This window comes from Equus asinus, chromosome 3 (assembly GCF_041296235.1).
Source record: "Equus asinus isolate D_3611 breed Donkey chromosome 3, EquAss-T2T_v2, whole genome shotgun sequence".
NCBI classification, from domain to species: Eukaryota; Metazoa; Chordata; class Mammalia; order Perissodactyla; family Equidae; genus Equus; species Equus asinus.
This window is the reverse complement of record NC_091792.1, coordinates 22,096,670-22,117,600: the sequence shown is the minus strand read 5'-3', so window position 1 is coordinate 22,117,600 and position 20,931 is coordinate 22,096,670. Positions and strand designations below refer to the sequence as shown.

The window sequence follows — 20,931 nt, the reverse complement described above, 5'->3', positions numbered from 1 at the left end:
TATATCCTTCTTGCTTTTCTTTTTTAGCCATTTTGTGTATTTCCCTAACCCTTCCCCAATTTATGTGTTAGTGTGTGCATGCATCTGAATATATAAATATCTACACACACAGACTCAGATTCATTCATTGATACACACACATTTATAACAGATAGTCAAATGGAATCTTATACAGTGTTTATGATATAGGAGTTAAATAAATGCTTAGTACATCACTCCTTCCATAAAATAGTGAAAATCCATACTTTATTGGAGCAGTTATTTCAAGAATTTGGAAAAATTTGTTTCATCTCTGGTTTTATTATTTAAATACCTTAGGGCTAATATTCTTTTATGTTTGTTTGTTTGTTTCCAAATAGCCAATATTTATCTAGACGGCAACTGGAATGAAAAAGTTTCTGTTTAGGCTACAGACAAGTTTTGTTATAATTTATTTATTTAACAACACTCATGTTTCCTATATTTCATTCCTTAAAAGTGGTTGAATGTAATATTTTCTGCACCTAAAAGAAAGGTGAAATGCAATTAATAATAATAAATATTACAAAACAGGAGATTTTGACTTGATGTGACGTGGTACATCACCATGTCATCTGCTTTCCTTTGCTTTTCCTTGGCTACTGATTAGAGTTGTTTATTTCTCTCCTAGGGAATAAGGGGCAAACTATGAAGATTATCAGATTTAGCAAACCCATGATCATTAGTGTATAGTGCTCAATTTAGTTTTAAAGCAGAAATGCAGGGGCCGGCCCGGTGGCACAGTGGTTACGTGTGCATATTCCACTTAAGCAACCAGGGTTCACCGGTTCGGATCCTGGGTACGAACATGGCATCACTTGGCAAGCCATGCTGTGGTAGGCATCCCACATATAAAGTGGAGGAAGATGGGCACGGATGTTAGCTCAGGGCCAGCCTTCCTCAGCAAAAAGAGGAGGATTGGCAGCAGATATTAGCTCAAGGCTAATCTTCCTCAAAAAGATAAATAAATAAAGATAGAAATGACAAAATATAATGTATTTTATACTTCAAACTAAATGTTAAAGATGTGTAAGTACATATATATGTATACGTAAAACAATTTTAAGATATTTTACAATTCACATTCTTTTTGGCTAGGCATTTACGTAATAAATAGTTAAAAAAATACATCTGATAATAACAATTATCCTAAGCCAGTGTATGTGTAAGAAAGTGTGTGTGTGTACACACGCACTAAAAAAAGAAAGAGATGAGAAGGAAAAGTGTTATTAAAATAAAAGAGTTTCCTATACAGATTAATGTGAGTATAGGAGTCTGTAGGAAAGTCATTGTATCTTTGAAAATACAAACACATTATTTTATGGCTACTTGAGATGTGAGTGAATGCTAGCCTCAAAAATTAAGTATATTCACTAAAATTTTATTCGATGGCTACTTGGAATATGGGTGGATGCTGACATAAAATCAGGAATATTCATTATAATATAAAATGTTTCATTGCTTCTAAAAATATTGTTTTATGACTTTTAAAAGAACTTATATTTTAAGACTCATAGCAACATTTATTTTTATAGTATATAAGACACTCTCCAGATTGCTAAAATTCTCAAGAAAAATTGCATCACATCCTAAATAGGCTGTTTGCCTCTGGGTGTGTTTTCTCAAGTTTTCTATTTGTCAGTAGCAAATGTTCATTTGTCAGAAGCAAATATATATGTATATATTTATTAATTGTATTTATTGATTATTTCATAAAGACCTACGTAAACTTTAAAACAGATACGTGAATCAGAAACATTAAAAAAAATATGTTCCAACTACTCAGCCATAAAAAAAGACAAAATTGTGCCATTTGTGACAACACAGATGGATCTTGAGGATATTATGCTAAGCAAAATAAGTCAGACAAAGAAAGACAAATAACATATGATTTCACTCATATGTGAAGATACACAAAAACATAGATAAAAAGAACAGATTAGTGGTCAACAGATGGGAAGGGGATTTGGGGAGGGCAGAAGGGGTAAAGGGGCACATATTTATGGTGACGAGTAAAAGCTAGGCTACTGGTGGTGAACACGATGCGATCTATACACAGGCTGAGATATAATAATGTACACCTGAAATTTACACAATGTTATAAGCCAGTATGACCTCAATGAAAAAAATATATATTGCAAGCATCTTTTTCCTGTCTAACCTACTGTTTCAACGTACTAAATATTTTAAACTTGTGGTAAAATGTAAATTTTCTTTCGTAAGTTTCTCATCACAAATAAAGTATTAATAAATGTGAATATCTATTTTCTTACATAAACTCAAGTACATACACATTTATTCCAAAAATAAAACCAACCAAAAATAGCCTTAAATATCAACACAAAACAGCAATATTGAGTATAGATTTCTTCATTTATAATATCTGTCTTCAAACAGCAGGCAATAGAGTCTGGAATTAATTTTTGTAACATAGACTAGTAGAACAAAACAAATTAAAGCTAAATTAAATAAAGTCCAAGAAATGTGTATATTAAACAAGATTATTTTCAGGTATTAATTAGAATTAAAATAATTAGAAAATCCAAATTTTCTTTTTGATGTATCTCAAAATGATAGCTCAGAATTGGGCCCTATTTTGTTATATGGGAGAAAAGACATATTATTTTAGGTATACTACTTTATAAACAGCTTATATCATCTAGTGATATGTTTAAGAAATATATATAATTGATATCTATACCAAAAATGTTGGCTGCAAAACATAGTCGTATTTTAAAAATATTGTACTGTATAATTGTTGTATATCTTTGGAGCATGTTAGTCACAGTTTTATAAACCATGAGCCAAATTTTCAAATTTCATTTCAATTATAACTGCCCAAAGTTAGAGGAAATATTCTTTAAGTAAAGCCAGCAGAATAATTTTTTTCATGTACTATATTTCGTGCTAATTTTTCTTGAATTTTAAGAATAGAAAAATACTCTATTTCTTTAAATTGAATAAAGCCACAGTAACTGATCTTAATAAAGAAATTTCCAAGTTTTAATCACATTTAACTCTTCTAAAGTATATCTAAAACACGAGGCAAGAGTTATATAATGTCATAATTATTAAATTAACTTACTACTGGCGTAGGCGTTAACAGACGAGAAAATGCTGAAGTTCATATTGGTTTCTTTAAACCCTAAGGAAAAGATGTTTGAAAGGGAGAATGTCTTCCCTTCCTACTGCCTTATCGTCTCTCTTTAACTCTTGCTTCCAATGAAAGCCATGAAAGAAATATTCTCCCAGAGTGAACAAGCTAAAAACAATCAATGCCGCTGAACATTAATCTTGTTTATTACGCCTCTTTAGATTACACACAAAACCCAGCACAGTGCCACATACACATGGAAGATAGTACAGAAATATACTTTAATCGGATTTGAGTAGAGAGCCTATGCTTATTGTTGCCTCTCTGCTTGAAAGAAGTAAACAGAGGCAATATAGAAAAACATACTCTCTGATAGTGCCAAGTTATAGGGGGGCAGAAAAGAAGTATGTTACAAAGGAAAGGGACACATTCTTACAGAAAAAATAAAAATAAAAAAAAGAAACAGAGTTTGGAAAGAGAGATCCAAGTTTTCAAAACCTGTAGATTTATCTACTGGTGTACACCATTCCTTCTTTCAGTATTTCCTCTGTCTGCTGACGGGCAAAGAAGTACCATTAGAAGTGATGATATAGCCATATGAACATGGAGTCGTTTTCTCCATTGCTAACATCCGACCTCCTGAATGTGCTTCCCTGTCAGTTGTCTCTTCAAGTGGATATATTAGAAGCTGCTCCTTGTAAAGAGACTTTGGAGACTACCAATTTGGCCCAAGTTCCTCATTTTACAAAGGGAAAATTGAGGTTGAAGAGGTTAAATGACTTTTCATGGTCATGCATATATTCAACAGGAAGTCAGTACAAGAGCTCTTGTTCCTTTACTATCCTTCAGAGATCAGAATATGGCCAGAATATGAGATATGAAAAACCCTGACTCTGAGTCTTACTCTTTTAACCAAAATAGTGTATATATATATATATATATATATATAGATTCAGTAACTGTGGATAGCATCGAAAGACAGTGTTTCTTCATAATGAATATGTATGTGTATATATATATATGTCTACAGTTCCTGAATCAGAAAAATTTTGAAAATTCAGAAATTTACCAGTATTAATTAATTTATAGATGTTATAAGTGTATACAAAATCTGAAAACATTGAATTTCATCAATGTCACACATTTATTTGTATTATTTAAAATAAAAGCACTTCATATGAAGATACTAATTGAGAGAATAATTTCCTCTGTTAAAATAATTTATTATTGGGTTATGTTAAATTTCAAGTAGTAATAAAGAAAATCACTTTCTTCTCTTACTTCAACAATATCATTTTAATTTTTACAAATAAAGTATGTAGTTAGCATGGTTTTATATATGCAATGTTTTGAACTGGCGAAGTATTTGAAGAGAGTAAGATCATCACCCTAAACATTCCATTATTTCTAATTTGACTGTAAATTTAGTAAATTTGAAATAGTGAAAATAGTGATAAATTTTTATCTGTGATCATTTTCCTTATTTATCACATTCTTTGGAACTCTTTCAAAGGTATATTTCAATTTAAAATACGTGTAATTTTATTTGGGGGCTGGTTCACAAAGGCACTTCCTTAATTTCATTATGGTGAGCTTATTTTTCCCCAGGTTTCCCAAGGTTTTGATCAAACTAATTGCTCCAATTTAAAATATCACATGAAAATATAGTAGATTTTTCTCTACATGTTAGAGTTATCCTCATTTACTTTCTGATGGAGGAATTATAACAGTTGATTTAAACTGAAAATGGAAGATGAGCTTCTCCAAACAGTAGGAAAAAAGTGAGTTAATGAACTCTTCTATTTTCACACAAGATCAAGTTTTATTAATAGAAATCTGAAGAAGTGGCACAAGCTCTAGTTATGTTTTCACAAAACTGAATATTCTTTCAAGCATAACATCACTGAGTTCAATTGTATCGGAGGTTATGTTCATCTATAATGTGGATCAAGCTGTGTCAATTGATACTAACTTCTGTATTTCTATATGAATTTTTCATACCTCCTAATGAATTTATTTAACATATTTTGTAAGCAAGCATTTACTATTCCATGGTATACTGACTGCTAGTGCTATTAGAATATATGGCTTAACACATTAGTTTTTCAGTTGGATATTGTTTCTGCTGGGGATCACAATAGAAGCAAAAATATCATCATCTTCTGAGGCCTTTGCAGACTTGGGTCTGTGAAGATCTAAGAGCATTTAGCATTTTAAAAATCCTTCAAAAGTCAATATTGAATTATTCACTTCACTGGATACAGACCCCATTGTGTATTTTGTATGTTTTCCAAAAATATGGCATTAGATTCTAATTTGAGCATTGCATACTGGAGTATAATTTTGATGCCTATTTCTGTGTTGCAATGAGATTGTGAGATGCCACTAAATTTAGGGAATAGCCTTAAAGAGCTAAAACAGTGTTTCTCAAAAGCAGTCCTCAGATCTCCTGCACAAACTTACTTGCTATTGAAGATTTTTAGATCCTTCCCAAGACACACTGAATCAGAATCTCTGGGTCTGCAATGAATCATCTACGATTTTAAAACTAAGTACGTATAAACATTCATTTTAGAACCCTTGATGTAAATTGTATAAATGCTACTTATATCCTGACTCCACTTGTGTTCCCTTAGAAACAGAGACGTGCTGGTGCATCATTTGAGAGGTGGTGTCAATGAGCAAAAGTGAAGAAGATGGGAAAATGGGATTTGAAAAGTGATTAAGCAAATAAATATGAATGATTTATCAAGGTTACAGCTCTGGACAAAAGATGCTCATTTCTACAGGGATCTTTGAGAAGCACACAGAATGCTTCTCAAATAGTCCTCAAGGAGGGGAAGCTGAGGCAGTGATACACCATTCATTCCATCCTCCACTAGTTGAAGGTTGTGTGCTAGGAGAGCTAAGTCTCTCACACTTCCAGGAGACCTGTTTTTGCAGGCCGAGTGAATTCCCACATTTTTAGAGCAGGTCTAAGGGCTAAGCACAAAAAGATATGTCGTACAGATTTGAGGGGGATACTGTTGGCATGAGTCTGAGCTTGCAAAACACAGTGAAAACAAAAAGTGACCATCACAGCCATAGTGAGCCTGGAAATTTAAGCAAGATGCCAAATGTCCTGCATATAATAGGCTGTGTCTTGGCATTGCTGAGATCCATTCATGCCATGTTAGGGCCCCTCTGTCAAAAAGTTTTAAAGTGTTTTCTGGTTGGCAATTTCTATAAAAGTCAACACACAGGAGAACTAGTGGAAAAGCTACAGTCTCTACTGCTGGGAGAGAGCGTTATTATTTCCTTGGTGAGAAAGAGGCGATAATGATGAATCCATGTAAAATACCATTCCTATCACCAATGCTACTCCACTCATGGGCACATTATGCCAGGATGCGATGGCCAAGTACAGAGGATGGCTGACATATAAAGGACAAGTCATCCATTGTAAATGTTTGTTGAGAATTTTCTCTGTAGTAGTCTTCTGTTTTGTGAACTTTAACGTGAACCACAAAACCCACAAACTTTGTATCTATTCCTGTAGTTCCAGCCACAGTTTCTTCTCCAAATTTCCTTTATGCCAATCTTTCCATATTGATCCTTCATGGTCCTGGAAAAACTAGGTGAGCCACTTATCATTGCTCAGGAATTCTTATATATTCTTACCACACAATTCTTGTTCCATACATACTTGAATACCAGCTATAACATGTTGTCCAACTGAGAGAATTTCCTTTCAATGATATTATTTAGAGCCACTCTTGAATGGTATTATGGCATAGCAGGAGTCCATTTTCAGGTGTGTTCCAATATATAAGGCCTGAGCCTCTTCCTTTTCCATCAACTAATCATAAAGAATGCCCACGAGGTCATAGGTGAGACTTCAGAAAGATGAGAATGTACAAAAGTAATAGATATCATGGGGATTTGATCCAGCAGTACCTGTAACACACTTGTGTCACGTGGACCTGCCCAGGTCCAATCCTAAAGGTAGTATTTATATCATATAATGGATAGCTGCTGTGCCTGCTGAAACTTCTGGTATGGCAGATCTTACAGTACCCAGCTTTTGATGGAAGGCAATTTGTGCCACACAGCCATTTAATGTCTTATATTTCACCTCTCACCTTTTACTATGGTCTAGTAGTATGAGAGGAATAGCTTTTCAAACAGTGAATAATTTTTTTAGACAGAAAGAATGCCCTAAGGGTCCAGTTGTGATGCTCTTTTTAAGATTTGCACATATTAAAGACTCTCCACATCTGTCTTATCTAGCTCAAGTTCCTCTAGTGCCTTTGGATCTGGAGCAAATGGCTAGAATGGCAGGATATCTTATAGCAGCCCCTTGATTTGATGCTAAACCTTCTCTCTAGGTTTCACTTCAAACCGACAATCTTGAGTCACTTGATTAATGATCTTTCCCAAATGTTGTATGTGCTGCCTCCAAAATCCAAAAAGACACATTAATACTCAGTCAAGCAGTGTCCAAGTAGGGTCCCCAGCTCTCACCTGCAGGGAAAATATGGTTTCTTAGCCATTACTATAGATCCTGCTGGATCAAAGCACACTCATTGCCCCATGGTAATTATGTCTACTGGTCCCTGTAGCTAAAGTTCAGCAACCTGACCTCTTCTCTTCTAGAATCCTAACATTACTACTGATGCAAGGATGCCTAGCCTAGTTCTGTGAAGCATCAAATACTATCAACCCTGGCCGCTGCTGACTTCTCACACTGCTGGTGCACATTCACTACTGCTTTTTTATTCTCTTGCTGAAAAGTATATCCACTGGCCCCTTCTTGGCAATGTAGCTAAATAACAATTTTTCTGATTTCAGATAATAAAGCTATTCAAACATTTCTACCTCCTTCCATCTGGTGACACCTTCCACAGTATTCTTTACAAGCATTTTTGGATCTCCACCTCATTTATTGTAGATGATGATAGTGTCTGCATCTCAAGGACTGAGCCATCTCTCCAGTGTATTAAGACTGATGAATCCTGAGCAGTGGGAGAGTGCTCCCATGACAATAAACTCCCTTGTCCTGCCTTAAATTTCACCCCTTCTGTTTCAGCATGCTCAAGATCCATACGCACAACTGCTTCCTAATTCTTTCAGGTTCATTTTAGCTGGGTCCTACAATTCTTTTACTGAGTAAGCATTTTCTCTCAAAACAGAAACTGTATTTCTCTGTTTGGTCTACTCAAGACTTTATCACAGTTAGTTTTCTAAAGCAGAGACAGGGGTAAATCTTAAGAAGTATGAGCATCATCTTGTGAAGGACCCATCTCAATGCAGTCCCCAGGTAAGGATTCTGAGTCCCTTTCCTCTATGAGACCTTACTGTAGCCTAGGTTAACTGTCAAACCTACATATTTAATCACATTGGAGCTATTAAATGCTTATAATTACACGCATGCTGAATAATACAGGTTTATTATTAAAATATTCAAATAAACATAAAATTAATAATATAGTAGTTATACACATGTACACACAGAAATACACAATTCCAGTTATAGACAACTTTTAAATTAATAATTAATAAGAGTAGTAACTAAAGAAATTGCCAGAAATTGTACTGTGCTACATTTTAAAAATGTTTTATTACCAAATTACAATGTTCAAGAAAATGTTTTTTCTTTACATGTTTTAAAAATTATGATTTAGACCTTTAAGAGCTCATATGTTTTGTCCAAATTTACCCAAATGTAAAGTTTCAAAACTTGGTTTCAAATTGAGATTCTTAGGAAGTTGGGGTGTTTACTTTTTTCTCTACATTGTGGTCAAATAAATTTTTGGAGAAATTTGATGTTTTTAACTTAGCTTAATCATCAGAAATAATATCAGAAAAATCATGAAGAAAAAATGATGAAAATTTTGTCTTTCTTCTAATAGTCGAACATATTGATGATTATATGCATAGGTATATATTATACAGTTACAGCCAATTATCAGATTGAAATTTTGAATACATTCTTCTAGTGGGCTGGCCACGAAAATGTACTGCTGAGTTCTTCTGCTCTGGGGAGTATAACTGACTGATGGCCCACACTGTTGCCTTTATGAGTCTACCATCACATTTGTGCTGAAGCCATTCTTTTCACCGAGTTCTCCCAGCAATGATTGAGTACAGCAAGTGTTCTAACATAGGCCTATTACTGTGAAATACAGGAGTCCTCCACTTGGTGACTTTGGCCCAATGTCAGCCTGGATAAAACTTTCTTGGAACTGTGCTGCAGTTTAAGACTCTTTCCACCTCTGCACCCCAATCCCCCATCAACTTCACAGGGGTCAGATCCTTTTTGGATCTGAAGGCTCTCCCCATGTTCCCTGTTTACCTCCCTCTTTTTCCCTTGTAGGCATCTCTCTATATCTACTCTTGTCTTGGTGTCTGCTTCTCTAAACTAACACAAATTGGTGCAAGAAAACAGGATGTAAGATGAGGTTGGGGGACTGGCTCATTGCCAGACAAGCAAAGAAGATGTTATTCTAAGTGGTATGTAGGACACAGATAAGCCCTGAGACAAGACGGTGATCCAATTCATGGTGATTTCACCAATGCTTACCTAGGAAAATATCCCAGGTATTCATCCTTGCAGTCGAAATGATCTAGACATTTGAAATATATGGGAGCAATAAAGCCTATAAATAAAGGCATCAGATGTGGCTATTAACTCCTAAGTTATATTGATTGTCTAGAGAGGGATGGTTAAAAACTGAAGGTAAGTAAAGGGTAAATATAAGAGTCAGAGGAACTCTTTCATAGCTAACAAGGAGTCCCTTATCTCCTGGAGTGGAAAAGCAGGAACAGCTGAACAGTAGACCAAAGATCTGATAGATAGAATTTCAGAGTTCCAGAGAGAATTAAATGCTCAGTCAAGGCATGTCTGTTATGCTAAGATGGGAGCCCTTGTTGAAAAGCCTGGCATTGAAATATGTATCCAGGTAATTGAGAAGGATGTTTCTAAGGATGTTGGCTCTGATGAACCCTGTGAATGCTCAGAGATTGCAGCGATGGCCCATATTTCCCTACTAAGAGCTAAAACTTCCTCTCTACTGATTAGCCAGCATACACTGCCAGTAGCCAGAGGATTACACTGGGTATGGGCTTTGAAGATGTGTGATCACAGAGGTCAAAAATAAAAATAAGTCTGGATAAGCAAGAATTTTTTTCTCAGTTGGGTACACATTTTTGGGAAATGATTTTTAACACCTTGAGAAAGACTCCATGGGAATGGGACGAACTCACTGTGATAATGACCCTGAGAAGCCTAGAGAAAGTGTTGGCCAATGTTGAGTCAGGTGGAAATTCCTAAGTTGCACTATTAAATATTAGAGGAAAAAAAATAGAGCTTAAAGGAAGTAGGCATACATAATAATATATTTTGAGACCAGAAAACTCATCAAACGATTATGTTCCACAGGAAAGGAATTAAGGCACAAAATGCACCAACACTATTATGAGAGAGTCACCAGTTACACCAAGAATTTCCCTTGTAGCTCTCCTCTGGAGCCCAGGGATTATGGTGATTGTGGTAATTACAAAGATAGGTTTATACATATCTATGAGGATGTGGAGCCTTGAAGTAACAGAGGTCATATGGCAGCAACAAATACAATAATTACCAGGAGGAATGAAAGGGAATCCAAAGGAGCTTAGCACATGGAGTATTGTAGAAATTCTTAATACAGTATATCATCCCTAGAGGAAGCATTGGTAGTCAGTCAATAAAAGTGTTACTTATCATATACAATCCCAAAATTTGGGGAGCAGGAATTTCAGAGCACTTAGTTCAATTCAAAAGTCATGATCCTTTACCCAATTTCAGGACCTGAGCCAATATTACATCCAGAACGTAATGAATGAAGAAGAGGTAAGGTCTCTGGCCAGGAAACCTCTCCAGTACCATGGCATATTAATACTGTAATTATGTCTTTAGTCTTTCCCCAAAGGGGCCTAAGTCTGTTTACTAAGGTGACAGTCAACTGGGGAAATGGGAATATCCAGGTAGTCTGAGAACAGTTAAACACAGAATCTGAATTGAAATTGACACCTGGATACCAAACGCATCATCGTGGCCCCCCTTCGAGTATGGGCTTAGAGGCCAGGTAATAATGAAGTCCTCGTGAAATTTTGGCTCACAACAAGCCACAACTTCCTTGGATCTATCAAGTAGTCATTTTTCCTGTCCTCAAGCACTTAATTTAATTAATATACTTGGCAGTTAGAGTAAGCCCCAGATTATGTCCTTGGCCTGTGAAAAGAAGAGTTATTATACTGGGCAAGAACAAGTGGAAACTGCTAAAACTCCCCATCACCCCAAGTCAAGATAGTAGATAGATAGATAGATAGATAGGTAGATATGGATAAATATGTATGTGTGTAACAACCCAGGAAGTAACAGAGATTAGTGTCACCATTAAAGACAATAGATGAATGATGTTGGTCCCTGTTGTATCTTTTTAATTTTCCAGTCTGGTTCCTATAGAAACCAAATGGAGCCTAAAAACTGACTATAGATTACCACAAGCTCAAACAATTGCAGATATCCATTATGAGCTTGGTTCCATCAGACCTCTCATGTCATAAAGTCAGACAGGTCCAGCAGCATGCCACTAAAAGATGGAAAAAGCAGGACAAAAGAGCATGCCTAAGTTATGAGCTGGTAGCTCAGAGCCCCATATCATCCATCAATTTGTATTAGTGCTGCTCCCCAACCATCTGGGAAATCTACCATGACAACACAAAGGGAGAAGAAAGTCTGAATATGATTTATGAATGGGTTGACTCAGTAGGTGGGAGTAAGCCACATACTGCATTACAAATAAGTTGCATTACAATCACATTCAAAGATGATCTTCATCCTTGGAGAGGGAAAATAATCTCAACTGATGAAGTATGAGCTGTGCACCTGGTCATCAACTTTGTGCGAACAGAGAATTGGCCTAAGAATATATACACATTAATGTGTGTTAGTCTGACAATTTGGTCATAAGCCTGGGAGTGTAAGATTTAGAAAATAGGAGGTGAGGATTTCTGACAATAAGTATACAATAAGGCATGCCAATGAACATATAGGAATGGGCATAAAGTGTGAAGATTTTTATATCAGATGTTAATTTCCATCAGAAATTCTCCATCATGTAGGAGGCACTGATAAAACAAAGGAGACAAAATGATTTGGCAATTTGGTGTCAGCCTAGCCAGTGTTCATCATTAGCCACCTCAGAATGGCATGATGAAGAAACTGATCACGGTAAAAGAGATAGAGGCTATAAAAGTCCCAACAGATAAGAATGGACTCCTTATCAAGACCTGCCTAGCTATGTCAGCCTCTGAAGTAACAGAAGAATAACATTGAACCCCTATTTTTACATTGTTCCTTGAGGAAAACAACTGCCTCTTGTGGTAATTCAAAAACATTGAGTGTCTCTTATCCAAGAAGAGACTGTGGTTTGCCATCACAAAGACAGATAGATACATATTCTTGGCATGTGTTTGTCTTTTCTGCTAACAGAACCTCAATCAGCACTACTGTCCAGGGGAGAATACCTGGTCTGTAAGCATGGAATCCCACACAGCTTAATTATGAATAAGGAATCCACTTTACATCAAAGGAGGTACAGGACTGAATATATGACAATGGGTTCCACAGGTTGCATTACATTGCAGGAGAGAGGGAACATATACCAAGTTGACCAACTGTGGTAAAGGGAACTCACCCCATTAATCTCCTTTTCTAATCTTCCCTCAGGAAAATAAGTGCACAGGAACCATAGAGGAACTGGTCCTTGAACTTGTGTAAGAAATAGATCTATATGGGAATTGGCAAGTGCCCTGATGGAACGCTGCAAAATAGGAGCCCACCTACCTAAGTGATTGGTCCTCTCTTAGATATTTGTCCCATACATTCTTATTGTTTCATCTTGTTTATACCATAAGATATTTTAGATATTTCTCCTGTAAGTTCTTATTGTTTCAGCATCTCTGTGATGTGTTAAAAGAGATTTTTTTTCATATATATTTTGGCTTTTGTTTTTTCTTAGAGAGAGAGTTTTTCTTCTGTAAATTACTCCATCATAGCTAGAAGTGGATGGTCACACTCATTTTTAAGGAGACTTCCGGGAAATTCCATACAAAATGCTTGAGTTCTATTAACTAAAATTTAGTCACATGGCTATACAAACCTACAAAGGAGCACAGAAAATATATCCAGCCAAAAATCTGAAGTTCTATTACTGAAGAAGAAGGGAAGAGTAGTAAATGAAAGACAGCTAGCAAGGTCCACTACAACCATTAAATCCAGTCTAGGAAAGGAGGGAAAAAACCAATTAACAATGGAGAAGCTGATGTATTCTATGAGCATCAAATCAATAAATATTAAAATAAGACTGGAAACCTAACTTACATTTAAAAATAGTATATATACACTAGAAATATTAACAATGTTAAAATGATATAATGACCATACAAGATCTGGGGCATTTGAGAGGTAATAAGATTTAGATGCAATCATGAGGGTGGGGCCTCCAGGAAGGGATTAGTGTCCTTACAAAAAAGATGAAAATACCAGATATTTCTCTCTCTCTACAATGCAAAGACATAACAAGATGCTAATCATCCACAAGTCAGGAAGAGAGGCCTCATCAGGAACTGAATCAGCCAGCACCTTGATCATGGACACCCCAGCCTCCAGCACTATGAGCAATCCATTTCTTTTACCAAGTCTGTGGTATTTTGTTACAGCACCCTGAGCAGTCTTAAGAGAAACTCCTAAAAGATAATATTTAAGAAAATTTAGGTGACCTTTGGCATGGTGACGACTTTTCAAATCCAACATCAAAGGCACGATCCATGAAAGAAAGAATTGATAAACTAAGCTTCATTAAAATTAAAAACTTTGCTCTCTCAAAGACACTGTCAAGAGAATGAGAAGACAAGCCACAGAATACAAGAAAATATTTGCAGAAAACATATCTGATAAAGGACTGTTATCCAAAATGTAGAAAGAATTCATAAAAGTCATCAATAAGAAAACTGAACAACTTGATTTAAAAATGGGCAAATGTGGGGGCTGGCCCAGTGGCCGAGTGGTTAAGTTCGCGCGCTCCGCTGCAGGCGGCCCAGTGTTTCGTCAGTTCGAATCCTGGGTGCGGACATGGCACTGCTCGTCAGACCACGCTGGGGCAGCGTCCCACATGCCACAACTAGAGGAACCCACAACGAAGAATACACAACTATGTACCGGGGGGCTTTGGGGAGAAAAAGGAAAAAATAAAATCTTTAAAAAAAAAAAAATGGGCAAATGTGAAAGACACCTTGCAAAAAGGATATACAGATGGCAAACAAGCATATGAAAAGATGTTCCACATCACATGTCATTAGAAAACTGCAATTTAAGACAACAAACAACAAGATACCACTACATGTCTATTAGACTGGCCAAAATCTGAAATATGGACACCACCAAATGCTGATGAGGATGTGGAGCAACAGGAATTCTTATTCATTGCTGATAGAAATACAACATGGTACAGCCACTTTGGAAGACAGTTTGGAAGATTTTTACAAAACTTAGCATACTCTTACTCTATGATTCAGCTATTGTATTCCTTGGTATTTACTCAAAGGAGTGGAAAATTTATGTCCACACAAAAACAGAGATGTTTAAAGCAGCTTTATTCATATTTGCCAAAACTTGGAAGCAATCAGAATGTCTTTCAGTAGGTGAATAGAAACTCTGGTACATCCAGACAATGGGATGTTATCTTGTACTAAAAAGAAATAAGCTATAAGTCATGAAAAGATATGGCGGAACCTTAAATGCATCTTACTAAGTGAAAGGAGTCAACCTGAAATGGCTGTATACTGTATGTTTCCAACTGTATGACATTCTGAAAAACAGGAAACTACAGAGACAGTAAAAGGATCAGTGGTTGACAGGGCTCAGAAGATAGGGTGGGATAAATAGGCAGAGCCAGGAGGATTTTTAGGGTAGTGAAACTACTCTTTGTGATACTATACTGGTGGATACATGCCATCGTACATTTTTCAGAACTCATAGAATGTACAACATGAAGAGGTGAACCTTAATGTAAACTACAGACTTTGGGTGATAATGATGTCTCAATGTAAGTTCATCAATTTTAACAAATGTACCACTCAGCTGGGAGATGTTGAGAATGGGGGACACTATGCATGTGTGGGGGCAGGTAGTATTTTGGAAATCTCTGGACCTTCATCTCAATTTTGCTATGAACCTAAACTTGATCTAAAAAAGTAAAGTCTGTAATAAAAAGAAATACATATTCCTAGAAACTACTCAAACCAACAGGATCAGAATTTATGGGAGTGTGGTCTTATAATGTACATTTGTAAGTTTTCCAGCCGATGTTTTGTGCGGGCCTTTGTTTAAGATGTACCATAGTCTCTCTTCCAAATTTTCATCTCAAACCATCATTGCTTCATTTCATAAAATTTGATATTAGAAACTTAGATAACTCACATTTTAGTTCACTCATACCTTCTGAAATACTTAAATTGTTAAAATTGCTTTTAGCAATTTTCTAGGGAAACAATATAATGCATAAGTTTAATTTCTAAATCTATGATTGTGCACCTATTTATTTTTTAATTAACTGATTCATTAGAACTTTGTTTATTTTAGTATCAAATAAACAAGGACATTACATAATCTAAAGCCCTTCTGATGTGTAGTTTCTTAAATAAAAATCAGCCTTTCTACCCGGCAATCATATTCTATTCATGTGTTTAATATTACATATTACAAGGTTGCATTATAAATATTTTACTTTTCAGTTATGATTTTTAAAGTTTTATAAGACTTGATCATTCCCACATAAATATTTGACTCACTCCAAAATTTAAACTAATTATATTTCACTATTCACACACTGCCCATCTCATGCATTTACTCATACTGTCACCCTTTCCTGTTTCCATCCCCACATTTTCTCAAAATGTGGAAAATATTAGATTATAACCTACCTTATAATACCTGGTCAGATGTCTCTGATTCTTTTCATGATGTGAGAAGTTCAAGATAAACAAAAAGCCTAAAGCCAGCATTAACTTTTATGCTGAATCAGAATCATAAACCATCTTGAAGTGGTTTTTCTGTTTGAAATAGTTACTGGCAGCAGAGTTTCTATCAGTTTTCAACACTATTTCAACTCACTCATTTGATACAGTCAGTTAATATTATTAGCGGACAGTGTCTAAGAATGTGTCTTCAGTAATGTGATGAGAACTTAGCAGTCAATCAAAAGCAAATTTTCACCTTATGAAACAATTGGAATAAATTATTGTGAATCTATAATCAGATATAAAAGACTAGTGATAAAACGGAACTAGTCTCTAAGAATCATATTGGACACCCTAATCTATTTGACTTGCCTAATGAGCATTAGTGAAATAAAAATTAAGATTGCTTTCCAAGATTGTCTTTCTTTATGAGAAGAAAAATGAACTTATTCCAAAGTTTTCTCTTAATTGAAAAAGAAGGAGAAATGAAAACACTATATATATAGCTTTCATGAAATCAGCCAAGAATCTTTATTTTGATTATCATTGAGGAAGTATAGGGGTTTAAACTACGTATTTAATTTCTTTTCTTTTTTGGATGTTAATCCAATTACTTACATACTTAACATTTTTTATATTTAAAGTTGAGCTAACAACTTTCCTAACAACTGTCTATTATATTAGCTGAGAATTTAATGCTCCTTAAGTACTACTTTCATCCTCAGAAAGTTGTTATATCAGAAATATTACTCAAATAAATTGTTAATATTTGTATTATTTAACTATATTAATATCACTGTTGAACCAAGTAATAAGCTAGCTTCTGATTGATTATACATACATAAACACAAACACACACGTATGCGTTTGTATATCTGGGGGGGGGTGTTCATACATGTGTGTATAATTGCCATTATTGCTGTTTGTACGATTCTGATTTCTCTTATCCTCAGAATTCTGTTTCCTTTTTAAATGGCTTTTATGTGAGTTTTTATTCAGTTGTTTCTCTGGGTACTAGATAGGCCTCTTTTATCTGAGTAGATGATCAATTCTGGGATTTTTTTTTTAATATTCTTTTCATAGTCACCGCTCTTGTCTTTTTATTAGTTTTTTTGAGGGAGTTCACATTAGTGGAATATTGAAACTTCTTGTCCAGTCTTTAAATATCCTATCTTTCTTCACCTATTTTGTTTACTTTTGTTTCTTTATTTGTTTTAAATTTAGGGACAGTTCATTAATTTTATCTTCCAACCTTATTACTATTTTTTTTTCCTGATTCTGATACTCTTAATTTCCAGGAGATCATTACTGATTTATAACAGTTCCTTTTCACAGACTTATATTTTTCCATGATTAAAGTATCTGATATTTCTGTGGATTTCAATTGCACTATTTAAACATTTTCTTTCTAGTCCCTCCCCTGTATTTGTTTTTCACAGGTAAAATATTAAAATGAGATGCTTCCTTATTTCACTTACAGGTGAGACTTGGAGAAAGTAAACGCATGTTCCAAGAGAGAAGAGAGATTACCACCAAAAAATATCAAGGTAAGTAGCAAAAAACTGTTTAGAAAGTTCACCAACATCTGGGATGAAACAGAAATTGAAAAAAGAATTATTTGGAGAGCATTTGACTATGAAGCTCTCTCCTCAAGGAGAGAAGTGATACTGGGAAGATGACACGTTCATCACAAGCTCAGGGAGTCACATGCATTTCCTTGCAGGTGGAAGCATTTCGGATCAGCCCCTGCCTCAGGGCTGCAACATTAGAGTGGAGGGTCGCTCTGGGGGATCAGTGATTGGCTGACTTCATGAATGAATGCGTGACTGAATGAAGCAGTGGACACCTACTGCGTATTTACAATGTGCTACCTACACAACTACAATTTTCAGTTAATTTCTCACTTGATTCTCATAATACAAATACAGTTTAATTTTTTTCCCACACTAAAACATCTAAAACTCACAGGTAAACATAAACCAGCAACAATGACAACAGTAAATCTGAGAACTAATAAACGGTAAAATCCTGCAAGGATTTTTCACTAACTTCAATTCAGTTACGACTGTGGAAGTAACATTTGTTGGCTGATTCATCTATACTCATCCCCAAGTTGAGTAGGTGGAAGCTCCCTGTTTGCCATATACCACTGGCGACATGCCCTTCATGCTTTATTTTAAAACATCCAGGGCTTGTTCTATTGTCCTAAATAAATTTTCTATTGTTTCTGTTTTTATGGCATGAAAGATTGAACCTTTCTCAAAACAGCAACTGGGCAGAAACTGAGGGGAGGTATAGGGTGTATCTTTTACCGTAAGTTCCACACACATGAAGTGTAAAGCTAAGTAAAGATAGGAAGAGAGAAGACACTCTAGCATATTGTAGATTGCAGTATATTTAAATAAGGCATACAGGTTCCATGCCACAGAGAGCCAAGAATAGAAGTTATATGGAGGGTCTTTGACCAGGTGAGCCGCTCCTGATGTTGGGCTATAAGGTTGAAAACAATTCACCGTATGTATAACTGTAGATTTGTTGAGTGGGTTTAACTAGAAACTATCTTAATGCAATCATTAAATAATCTGGGGGCTTTTTCTTCTCAGGTGTAAAACTGAGAGAAGAATTGATAAGGAGGGAAAATGTATAGAGAACAGATAAACAAGGGATGAACTTTCTAAAAGTTTAAACATCTGGAGAAAGACAAAAATAAACCTTTAACTGAGGCAGAGAGGTAGGAAGAAAAATACGATGCTCTATAAACTAAAGCAGAAAATGTTAAGGATTAGGGAGCGGTGAACTCTGAGCACGTAGTTGGCAGTTGTCAGCTCTTCCAGTGTTCTGAGACCAATTCCCAGTGTAGGGAGTGGGGGTTCTCCCTGCACCAACGAGCAATTATTGGACACCAGCACAGTGTCTTAGAATTCAACCCAATTCTGACACTATCTAACTGGAGATAGTGTCATATCCCGCACCTTAAGGGTTCAGTCCAATGGGACTGCCCACCACTCTACACCCAAATGACACATGCCAGTCACAAGCCCATGTTGTTATTTGTGCTTCTGACCAACTGGCTATAAATCAGAGGTTCCCATGACCACTTCGTGGGGTTCAATTAATTTGCTAGAGTGACTCACGGAACTTAAAGAGACATTTTACTCACTAGATCACTGGTTTATTATAAAAGGATATAACTCAGCAACAGCCAAATGGAAGAGATACATAGGGCAAAGTGTGAGGAAAGTGCTCGGAGCTTCCATACCCTCTCCAGGCACGCCACTGTCTCGGCATCTCCTGGTGTTCCCCGACCTGGAAGCTCTCTGAACCCAGTCTTTCCTGTTTTTTATAGAGGCTCCATTACATAGTCATGATTGATTAAATAATTGGCCATTGATGATTGATTCAACCTGCAGCCTCTCTCCCCTCCCTGGAGGTGAGCTCTAATCACAGGATCGGGTCTCCTGGCAACCAGCCTCCATCCTTAGATGCGGTCCAAAAGTCACCTCATTAACATGATGAAAACACCTTTATTGCTCTCATCACTTAAGAATTTCTGAGGATTTTAGGAGCTCAGCTCCAGAAACCGGGATGAAGACCAAATAGATATTTCTTATTATAAATTACAATATCACACAAATTATAAAGTTTTAAGAGCGGTTTTCTACAAATTTTGATGTTGTCAGTGAAAAACTGCCTGCCGTGGCAGCCACTAGCTCCATATAAGGACCTTCATGACTATGATATTTTGACAGCAGAGAGTACCCTGTCAACCCCCATCTGTTCCAGGAAACAGCTGGCCCAGGACAACTCTCCGCCCATAACATTAAACAATTCTTCTTCTTTTGAATGACCCCAAATTAATAACTTGACCCTTTGTAGCCAATCAGAGGCTGCTAAATGTACCAGGAAACCAATTAGAATGTCTCCCTTCTTGTAAAAGTCCCACTTTACTAGAACACTTGCCAATCAGAGACTGTCTCAGCTTTTCCTCGTTTTATTGCATAAAACCTACCTTCCTTTCTAACTCCTTGAACCCCTGCTGACATCTAAGTGATAGCAGATGGGTTCCCTTGTGGCAAGTTTATGAATAAACAGCCTTTGTATATGTTGTAGCAGACTTAGTTTTGTCTTTGACATAGTAAAGGGACCCATAAATTTAAAAGAGGAATAAATTTAAATGCGAAATAACTAAACACAGAAATGCCAAATCAGCACAGCAGTAATCTTTAACATTTTTATAGTCTGCTATAATTAACAAACTGTCTTCACCAGGATTAAGCTTCAACACAATTCAGAGAGACAGTCATTCATTGTAAAGGATATTAAAAATTGGTTTTATATTTGATTTCTATTTTTCCAAATTCAGTAATTGTAAGCTAGAACTTGAACTCAGGCCCTCCATTACAAGATCCCTTTTTCTTGACAATTCAACATGCTGCTTATGTTATCTAACAAGGGAAGAATGAAGATGCTGTTATTCAACAATGGGAAAGTTTGGAGTGAGAAATATAACGTGGTTTGGCTTCTTGAAGGAATTTAGCCTTGGCTAGGGATTTCAAAAAGTGATATTCATAGTCTAGGAAGGAATAGAAAAGAGAAATGTCTTTAGAATAATGAAATTTGAAAATAACATAGATATGTTTTGCAGACTAAATTTTTTCAGTTTTAAATTAGAAAATAAGACTAAAGTTTACCATACGTTATATTTAACCTATAGATTAAAGAATCATCAAAACACAATTTGTGACATCTAAATTTGGATAAGGTATAAGAGATGATTG

At 35.8% G+C, this 20,931-nt stretch overlaps 1 protein-coding gene across 1 annotated transcript in view; it reads left to right on the top strand.

The window, feature by feature from the left end:
- LOC139044914 (polyadenylate-binding protein 4) overlaps nucleotides 1-20,931 on the top strand; it is a 62,207-nt gene that overhangs the window by 6,704 nt on the left and 34,572 nt on the right. Inside the window, 1 exon segment of the mRNA XM_070506460.1 lies at nucleotides 17,634-17,700. Coding sequence (XP_070362561.1) covers nucleotides 17,634-17,700 — 67 coding nt within the window.